The following is a 10957-nucleotide window of genomic DNA, read 5'->3' on the forward strand; positions in this document are numbered from 1 at the left end:
TACACTGATCAAAAAAAACAGCAATGGATATTGGTCATTAAATTGTATAAATGAAAAATGTTAAATTGGCTAACGTTGTGTTATATATATATATATTGTTACAACAATTTTTTAACTGATGTAAATAAAGCCTGTGCCTCTAAGCCATAAACAGAAATGAAATTCTGATACATGTTTTAACATAGATAAACTATGAAAATATTATGCTTAGCAAAATAAGTCACACACAAAAGGACAAATATTTTATGATCCCACTTAGACAAAAATTTATCAGCAGTTACCAAGGGTGGGTGGGAAGGGGAGATGGGGAGTTATTGCTTAAGGCATACTCATTTTCTGTTTGGGGAGATGAAAAACTTTTAGAAATACATAATGGTAATGGTTGTACAATATAGTGAATTCAGTAAGTGTCACTAAATTTTACACTTAAAAGTAACTAAAATAACAATTTTTTTATTATATAAAATTTACCACCAAAAAAAAACAAACCTGTGTCTCAAATGATGCTCAGTGTACCACAGGTAATTTATAAATCTTTAGAGAAAGAATGGTTTTAACACCAACTCCAAGAGTAGTGGATACTGCGTTGAAGGAAATGAAACAGGAGCAAAAAGGATACCAAATAGGCTTCAAATGTACCTGTAATATTTTCTGTCTTAAGAGATCAGGAAATGAAGAAAACCAAAGACACACTGAAAAAATTAGTCCAAGCGACTAGTATACTATGTGATCCTCAGCCCATACGACTATGAGACAGGAAGAACTAGATGGTGCCTGGCTACCACTGTCAACCACTCAGAGGGGGGGGATCTCTGTAGGAGATTCTGGATAGAGTGGGAGAACAATGTGGAACAAAACTCAAAATAATTTTTTAAAAATAAATAAATAAAGAGGGGGGACCAGGTTTGCTCGTCTGATGGAGCCTGGTGGAACCCTGAGACTATGGCCCCTAGCTGCCCTTCAGGTCTGGAATTGAACCCACTCCTGTGGCTTCCAGCAATACAAAAGACAGGCATATGAGCTAAACATTTACATTAGGCAGATACACTCCTTGGAAAGATCAATCATGGGAAAATAGAAGAGCTATGTATGCACAGGGAGACAGCTTAGGGGGGCAGGAGTGCATGGGAGGGAAGGACACAGCGAAGAGGTGGATATGGGGAGGAAGTGGGAAGAGAGCTGTTGCACTGTGGGAGATTATAGTCAATGTCATGAGACAAAGTGTATGTGAACTGCTGTATGGAAGATGAATTTGCTCTCTAAACTTTTACCCAAATCACAAAAAATTTTTTAAAAAAATATTTTCACCCAAATCACAAAAAATTTTTTAAAAAAATATTTTCACCCAAATCACAATAAAATTAAAAAAAAAAAAAAAAGTGAGAGAGAGAGAGGTAAGGAGCAACACATCCCAAATCAAATATAATTACTTACGCCAACTGTCGTGTCCAAAGATGGAAATAATTTTTCAAGTATTGTATGTGTTCTGGTTGTACTCCTGTAATAACCACAGCAGTAAAGCTATCTTTTTCCTTCTCTTCTGAGATAAGCTGATGTAAAAATCTTTCATCATCATTTGTAATGTGAACAGAATCAGAGGGCTACCAGAGTGAATACAAACATAATAGATTAGATACACCTAAATTAATATAAATAATATTTACATCAATTTTAATGTAATTCACTTAGTTTCAGAAATTGGATACAGAAAAACTTGTGGAGGAAACTGGGCCAATTTTAGAAATCAGCTGAGTGTATGATAATGCTGAGAGGAGGGGGAAACTTTTATAAAGACTGCTAACACAGCATACATAAAAAGGAAGACTATACAATCCCACAATACTATCCCATAGTGGTAAATTAATTTTAGAATTACAAAGAAAATGGTAAGGACAGAAAATACTGAGTTACAAATGCCCATAAATTTGAGGATTTTACTTTAGGGTGTAGGTAATCTATCATTTAATTTGGGCACTGGCCCAGCCCCCCATGTTCCAAGAAAATTAGGGGCAGCCTGGATCCAGCTGGCATAGCCAAAACGCAGTGTACTTAAAAGGGAGTAAAATCACCCTGGGTACTAGCCTATAATTTCAGAGAATAACTAGAGGTTAGGGAAAAGGGGGTAAACTAAGGATAGGAATTACAAACCTCTCAATTTGTAGTTAGAGTAGTTCATGTGTTAAAAATTACATGCACACTGTACATGTTGCTATTACATTAAAAAAAAAAAACTATAAAGATACACACTAAACTATTATCTCTGGGAAATGGGTTTTGTTTTTTTTAATTATTATTGTTTTGTGGCATTGAGTCATTTCCGACTCATAGTGACCTCTCTTTGGGTTTCTGAGGCTGTTTCTCTATCGAAGTAGATTGCTCAATCTTCCTTCCCCAGTAACCACTTGCAATAGTTATTAAGTGTAAGGTTTAAAGTTGAAAATCTGAGTTCCAAAAAGATGTCAAGTCATTCTTTTACAATTAGCCCCATGGTTACCAGTACTCTGCCCTATGACATCAGAATTACCATTTTATAGATCATGTAGTTATTCATCTTATGTGGGAAAGTTTCCCATCCTTATCACACAAACTAGTTTTAGGGAAATTTTTTAGGCAAATCATTCATTACAGTGTATAAAGAATTTTTAACGTGAAAATCCCTAATCCTAATCCTCATCTGACTCAGCAGCTGCTATGCTGAGTTGACAAACTACCTTTTTCATCTCTATTCCTTTGCATAGTTTGGCCAAGAGCCTCCTGAGGCTCTCCTTGGCTGGGTTTTAAGACTCCATGTTTTACTGGGCTGGAAGCAGATTCATCAATGCTCTTTTCATCTGGACTGCCCTAAGGCCAGGGTTGTCACTCCAAGACCAGACCTGTGGCTTTCTGAGCTTTTTCTTTTTGATGGTTTTGTGTTATCACACAAGGTAACTTGCAAGACCAGTATGTGGCTCCAGCTTCAAGTATCCAAAAACGATTGCATTAACTATGGCCAGAAATTCTGGGTTCCAGTGTTGAGACAATTATGACAGTAAGACCTTGCCCACTTCTGGATCACAGATATGGGAGGGTATTCCTGAATTCCAGCTCCAGTGGTGGTTCCCAACTTTGTCACTGTAGCATATGTTGCCACATCACTGGAAGGTTGATTCTGGCTGTCCCAGCATCATTCTAGGAAGCTCAGCCTAGAATGCATTCCTTCAGCCTTTCCAATTATGGTAACATCTAATTTCTTTTATTAAATCCTTTCCTGTTTAAAATGCCTACAACAGTTTGCTTCCTTTACTGAAAACAGACTAATTCAATATCTCAGTCTTTAAAGAGAAGTCTTGACAAGACTTGACAGTTTATATATTTCCTCGGAAGGAAGATGGGGCAACCTACTTCCACAGTGATACTGCCTCAGAAACCCAAGGAGGGGTCGCTATGAGTCGGGTCCAACTCGATGGCACATAACAACAACAAATATATATTTATATAACACATATATAATTACGTTATATACATTATACAAGCGGGAGCTCTGACAGCACAGTGCCTAAAGCATTTGACTGCTAACTAGAAGGCTGATGGTTCAAACCCACCAGCCACTCCTCGGAACGAAGACTGGGCCATCTACTTCTGTAGAGATACCATCTCAGAAACTCAAGGAGGGGTCGCTATGAGTCGAATTGACTAGACAGCAGTGGGGGAAAAAAATAAACATCCCTACAGAAGAGCAAGACTGTTGATTTATAAATCAAGAATCACCAGCCACCCACAATCTGAAAACCACTAACAAGTTAGGGACAGGAAGAATCAAAACAAAAAAGTAGGATGAAAAGAACTAGTATGAAGAAAGAAAGAACTAGGTACCATACTGGTACTCATTAAACATATGTTGGAATGAAATAAAATAACAGCATAAAAGACAGGAAAAGCTTGCACAAAAATTAAGATCCAAGAGATCCTAGTTCTATCCCAGATTTGTTATATACAGTTTTGAAAATCACTTAAACTCTCAATTCCTATTTTTCACCAGTTTCAATGACAAATAATATTTCTACCAATGAAATTAGTTTAGGGATTCTATTACATAAAAATATTAATATAAATAAACTGTTCAATAAATGCAACAAGTTTAAAAACAAAAAAGTAAGATGAACTAAAGTGAAGAAATCTCCGGGACAGAGAAAAATGTTAAGTTAGAAAGGTAATAAAAGTGGCTAATAAACATATTAAGATAAAACATCTACTTCTCACTTAACAACACAGTTAAGTTCCAAAGACCAAGGTGTTACACAAAAATTGACATTATGTAAAAATGTACTATGACCATATCAGATCACAAAATAGAAAATGACTACTTCATTACATAACTGTTAAATTACATCATTATATATCTGCCAAATTGTATCATCACATAACCACCAAATCACTAAGAATTATAGCCCAGACAAGGAGACACTTAAGGTCTTAAGAATCACAGCCAACCACTGTCAACCACTTGGAAGGGGGATCTACGTAGTAGATCCTGGACAGAGAGGGAAAACAATGTGGAACAAAATTCAAAATCATTTGGAGAAGAAAAAAAAGGGGGTAACCAGGTTTGCTGGTCCAATAGAGCCTGATGGAACCATTGAGACTACGGCCCCCTAGCTGTCCTTCAGGTCTGGAATTGAACCCACATCTGTGGCTTCCAGCCAAACAAAAGACAGGCATATGAGTTGAACATTTACCTGACGTAGATACACTCCTTGGAGAGAACAATCATGGGAGAAAGAAGGATTGTTAATGCATAGGGAGATAGCTCAGGGGACAGGAGTGCATGGAGGGATGGCACAGGGAAGAAGTAACTATCGGGAGGAAGTGGGAGGGTAGCTGTTGCATTGTGGTAAATTGTAGTCAATGTCATGAGACAAAGTATATGTGAACTGCTGTATGGAAAGTGAATTTGCTCTGTTAATTTTCACCCAAACCACAATTAAAAAAAAAAAAAAAAAAAGAATCACAGCCAGCATCACTCTTGCCTCAGACCTCGGCATTTGGTACTTCTAGATGCAATCACTGATGTGCAGAATAGTGAGATAGCAGACTTTTTACTTTTGTTGTAAACATGGAGTGTCAGGTAATGTAAATGAGGAGCAGGTGTATTTAAAAAAACAACAACAAAAAAAGGCCACTAGTAATGAAAGAAAGGATACTATTTTCATCTATCTGCCAGTATCTTGCTGCTTTTTCTTTTTGTCTCTCTTCATTCTTATTAAGAATAAGAAATGATCAGAGAGTCACTTTCATATGTTGCCATTGGGAGTGTTTAGCTCAACTTTACAGAAAAGCAATTTTGTAATACGTAATATGGACATTTAAAAAATTCACTACCAAGGTTATTAAATTTTTAACAGTCTCCTAGGTGGCACAAATGGTTTACAATCAACTACAAATCTAAAGGTTCATGGTTTGAACCCATCCAATGCTACCACAAAAGAAAAGTCCTGGCGATCTGTTTCCATAAAGGTTGCACTGCAGCCAAGAAAAACTTAGGGAGTAGTTCTATTCTGTACTACATGGGCTTGCCACAATAGGAATTGACTCAACGGCAACAAGTACCAGCAACGTTCTAAGAAAAATCTTTTGTAACTCAGGCAAAATTTTATGCAAAGATGTCCATCACAATGTCTTTGTAATTACAGTAAAATCCAGGAAATAAACTAAATGTTCAACAGAGTAGTTATAGTATTTAGCCAAATAAATATTACAAAGCCGTTAAAAATGAGCCATGTATCAAAAAATTCTGTAACAGGAGGAAATATTCAAAATGTTAACTTGAAATAATGTGGGGCCAAAACTTTCATTAGTATGTAGTCAAAATAGTTAGACTAGAAGAACATCCACGAAATTGTTAAGTACTTTTCTCTAACATTTGGGACTATTTTTATTTTTGTTGTATTTTCCTATGTTTTCTACAATATTTTTTTAGAATCAGAAAAGAATCCTCCAAAAGCTCAAAATTAAAGGTACTAAAATGAAAAACTAATATAATTCGAAAATTCCCTCAAGTTTTTAATAAAGTACCAATTTCTTAGAAAGTAGGAAAAAATTCCACCATATTAACTGTCCAAAGGAGTACATTTATAATTATTGAGTTCAAATGTATTGTACCTTTCTGTTTCTAATATATCCACTATATATTGCCTCTTTATTTTTCTCCTTCTTCTCAAAATCTTCTTTAGAAAGCACAAGCTCATGAACATCTTGGGAATCTGCAGGTTTGCTGATCATCTGTTAAATAGTAAAAATACTTTAAAAATTCCTAATTGCTATTTGTTAATTTAGACAAGGTCAACCTGGAAATATTTTGATCAACTTTCATTTATAAGAAATCTTTTTACTTACTCTGGCTGACTGTCCAACAAAGAAAACAGCCTGCTTGCCGCCAACACCAAAATAGGAAATATCACTATTTAAACTGCGTGGCACTGGTACTGGACGAACATATCCTGAATGATCACTGAAATAAAACATTTCATTAATGCAGTGGTTATAAACAAGCTATACTTAAGCAACAAAGGAAATTTTTATAGCACTTTTACTAAGAGTTAGTAAAATGATTCCCAAGCCAGATTATACCCCTACTGAAAGGTGAAAGAATCAGAACTGAAAAGTCAAAGCATCATTCTACTGCAGGGATTATCAAAGTGCAGTCCCCAGACGAGCAGCATCACCCAAGAACTCTTCCTAAGACCCATTCTAGTAAATCAAAAAATCTCTTAGCAACCTAAACTAAAGAAATGTCTTTGTCCTTATAAATCTTTATGCCTTATGCCTAGGATCTTCCTCCAAAAATGCTACTTCAAAATGTGTTAAAATATTATCTGAATAATAGGAATTACATCAAAAGGGTTTCTCATTTCCATGTACTATGACAGGTGGAGAGCTCTGAAGGAACAACATCATGGAGAAGAGGTATCACTCGTCTCTCAATTCTGACTCCCAGTGACCCTACAGGATAGAGAAGAACTGCTCCAAGGGGTGTCCAAAGATGTAAATCTTTACGGAAGCAGACTGCCTTATCTTTCTTCCGTGGAGTGGCTGGTGGATTCAAACTGAAAACTTTTGGTTAGCAGCCAAATACCTTAATCACTGGGACATCAGAGTTTCATATAAAAAAAAAACAGAAGGAGGTAGAAAACACAAAAGAGGGGTTCATAAGACATGAAACAGTAAAAGAAAACATCCCACACAAGTTTAAATATAGTTCAAGTTAAAGAGGAGAGAATGAATAATTCCTGTAAATATTTTCAAGTCAATAAAAAACATGGCTCCACAGATACATGAAGACCAAAGGAGCTCACAAAGGATAAATAAAAAGAAATCTACATTGTTATGAACATCGAAAACAAACAGGTGAACTATAGAATAGGCTGCTGGATAAAACAGGATACAACAACAGTTAAAAGACAGGGGAATGTTATCTCCAAAGTACCCAGAGCAAATCTGTCAGCTTAGAATTGTAAACTAGAGCTAAATAATTTACAGATAAAAATGAAGAGAATTTACTAACAAGAGACCTTCTCTAAAGAAATTCTCTTACAAGCACAATCTGAAATAGAGGAAGAAACCATAATATGGTATGCAGATGGTAAAAAAAAAAAAAAAAAACACTAGTAAGTGTATGCTTTTTTTTTCCCCCCTGCAAGTGGTATAATTGAGAAAAAGTGCTGTGCCTAAATTATGCATTATGGGATTTCTAAAAAGTCAGAATTGAAATACTAGACAACAAAAGCATTCTTTTGAGAAAAAAGTAAGCAGAGCTAGTGTTTCAAAGTCTTTAATTTGGACAGATGGATGTACTTTTCAACTTGGCATCTAGGGTCAAATATTCATTTTAAAATTTCAAAGACAACCAGGAAAGGAAATTTATAAATTCAAAAAAATTAAAGAGACATAAAAAAGGAGAAAAATACAAAAAACAGAGCAATAGCAAAAAGATATAATTTATTAAAAAGGCAAAAATTCAACTGAGAAACAAAAAAAAAAACAGGATGAATAAAAATATTTTAATTGGTAGATAAAGTTCAATATATCAAAAAAGTATATATATATATATATATATACTCAAACATAAATGGACAAGATTGACCAAATAAGACACTATAATACTGACCTAAAAATCAGCTAAGTACACTAAAAAATTGTTCTGTTGCAACACAAACACACACAATGACCAATGAACAACATAACCACATACAAACTTGCCCCACATAACACAAAGACACAAATCTGACATCAAATAACATATATAAAAACCATCCCTATGCAATACAGACAAAATGCCTCCTCACACAACATGCACACACAAAGCACCCACACAATACAGACAAAACACCCCACTCACACCATGCATGCACACAACAAAATACTCACATATGTATGTACACATACATGATCACTATACAGCATAAACACACACACATCCAATACGTATTCACAATCCGATTTCAAACAACACACACACAGGCTTAAAATAAAATCTTAAAAGCAGTCACAAAAACTAGACATAATATGTACTAAGGTACAAAGGTAAGATGACAGCAAACTTCTCATTAACTATGCAAGGCAGTAGTAGAAAGATCAACATCTTTAAGGTACTGAAATTTTTTTAAACAGTTAATCTAACATTCTATAGTCAGTAAAAATCTTTCAAAGAGTGGGGAAATGAAGACTTCAAATGTATTAAATCTGAAAAAGTCATCAAGAGCAGACTTGAGCTATAAAAAATGTTAAAGGTATAAAACAACAAATGCTGTCAAGGTTGTGGGGAGACTGGATATTTTATACACTGCTAGTGGGACAGCAAAATGTTACAACCACAATGGTATGGTGCTTCCACAAAAACCTAGAAATAGAAATAATTATGATACAGCAATCCCACTCCTAGGTATATACCCTAGAGATCTAATATCAGTGATATAAATAGATATATGCACACTTATTTTCACGGTAGCATTATTCACAACAGCAAAAAAGATGTAAACAACCTAAGTGTCCATCAATGGATGAATGCATAAACAAACTGTGATTCATACATACAGTGGGATACTACACAGCTATAAATAATGTCCTCAAAACATCTTCTAACATGGATGAATATGGAAGATATAATGCAGACTGAAATAAGCTAATCACAAAAGAAAAAATATTGTTTGGTCTCACTTTTGTAGAAAGACAAGAATAGCTATACATTCAGTAGGCAATATTCTTTGGTGATTACCAGGGGAGGGAGGGTGATCACTTTCTAGATAGCAGATACTTGTTATTTTTGGTGATGGCAAGGAAAATGCCAAAAATGGGGAAGTCTACACAATCTGACCAAGGTAAATGTTGACAGTAAGAACTACACAAGAATAAAGAATGATTGTGGTAATGTTATAACATACAATTCTGCAAGAATAGTAATAATAACCAAAAAAATCTGTGTTGTTACATAGGCAGATAAATATTCATATATGTGTACAGGAAAGCATATGTAAGCACACAGGTATGCATTTATAGGTGTATCTTTAGGCATATGTATACACATGCTGTGTGTGCTGCATATATATTCATACATACAATAAAGCACATAAGAGATGGCACAGTTATGGATACTTCCTAGATATTACCAAACACCTCATAGGATTGGTTTACTGGGCTTCAAGGCTTAGGGCTACAGTCTTATGGGAGAACTCAGTCATCCAGTATACCATAGTTCTTAAAAAGATAATGCTCTATATCCTAGTTTGGTGAGTAATATCTGGGGTCTTAAAAACTTACAGCCATCTAAGACGTCACTACTTGTCTGGAGTAAAAAAGAAAGAAGCAAACCAGAGACCCAAAGAAGAAACTAGTCTACAGAACTAATAGCCCACACAAATCACAGCCTCATCTCTCCTGAGACTAGAAGAACTAGCTGGTACCCAGCTACTACCAACCATTCTGACCAGGGATACAACAGATGGTCCTGGACAGGATAGGAGAAAAATGTGCAACAAAACTCAAATACCTAAACAAAGCCAGACTTAATGGACCAATAGAAAGTAAAGGAACCCCTGAGATAATCACCCCAAGATACCTTTAAACTTAGAACTGAAGCCAACCCCAGAGTCACTTTTCAGCCAAATAATAGAGTGGCTGATAAAATAAACAATATCACCCATGAGTACCATGCTCCTGGAAATAATGATCTATATGAGATCAAACAATTACATGTACCCTAAAGCAAAGATAAGAAGGTAAGGGTGGGGTAAAAAAGCTAGATTAACAGAAACAGAACAATTAGAATGGAAATGATGACAATGCTGATGCACTGTAAGAAATGAAACCAGTATAACTGAACAATATGCATAGAAATCATTAAATTGGAACCTAATTTGCTGTGCAAACTTTCACCAAAAATACAGTTAAAAAAATTAAAGGAAGATCTTAAGGAAGGAAAATAAGGGACTATTTCCTTATCTTCAAAATCTCTAAAGATAACTGACTATTCAAATGAAAAATAATAACGGATTTTGCGATTTATAATATATGCCAAGGTAAAATGCATAAAAACAAAAGCACCAACACCAAGAAGGGGTAAAAAGACATAGACTGTTGTGATGTATTTAAATTATACATAAAACAGTACTAATATTATTAGTATTGTTGTTATTGTAGACAATAATAAATTAAAGACGTATATACTATGAACCATAAAGTTACCAGTAAAACAACAAAACAAAGAGTAACACCTAATAAGCCAATCGAAGAGATAAAATGCAATCACACACATACATGCAAAATAGCCGATCTGAAATAAGGCAAAAATTGGAAAGAGCATTAAAAACAGACAGGAGAGGAGGTGGGGCAAGATGGCGGACTAGGCAGAAGGATTGCACAGACCCTCTTCAACAAAGAAAAGGGAAACCAATTAACACAGACACAGAAGATAATCTTGGACCCC

The 10957-nt window shown here is 35.1% G+C and overlaps 1 protein-coding gene across 1 annotated transcript in view; it reads right to left on the reverse strand.

Annotated features, from left to right (window-relative positions):
- Positions 1 to 10957, reverse strand: part of SMCHD1 (structural maintenance of chromosomes flexible hinge domain containing 1) — a 236957-nt gene that overhangs the window by 139258 nt on the left and 86742 nt on the right. Inside the window, exons 6-8 of the mRNA XM_007935470.1 lie at positions 6373 to 6487; positions 6139 to 6258; positions 1435 to 1601 (exon numbers count right to left, since the gene is read on the reverse strand). Of these exons, the coding sequence (XP_007933661.1) occupies positions 1435 to 1601; positions 6139 to 6258; positions 6373 to 6487 (402 nt within the window). The remainder of the gene's footprint in view (positions 1 to 1434; positions 1602 to 6138; positions 6259 to 6372; positions 6488 to 10957) is intronic.

Source organism: Orycteropus afer, unplaced genomic scaffold, assembly GCF_000298275.1.
Source record: "Orycteropus afer afer isolate SDZICR_OR568_19922 unplaced genomic scaffold, OryAfe1.0 scaffold00028, whole genome shotgun sequence".
Classification (NCBI taxonomy): domain Eukaryota; kingdom Metazoa; phylum Chordata; class Mammalia; order Tubulidentata; family Orycteropodidae; genus Orycteropus; species Orycteropus afer.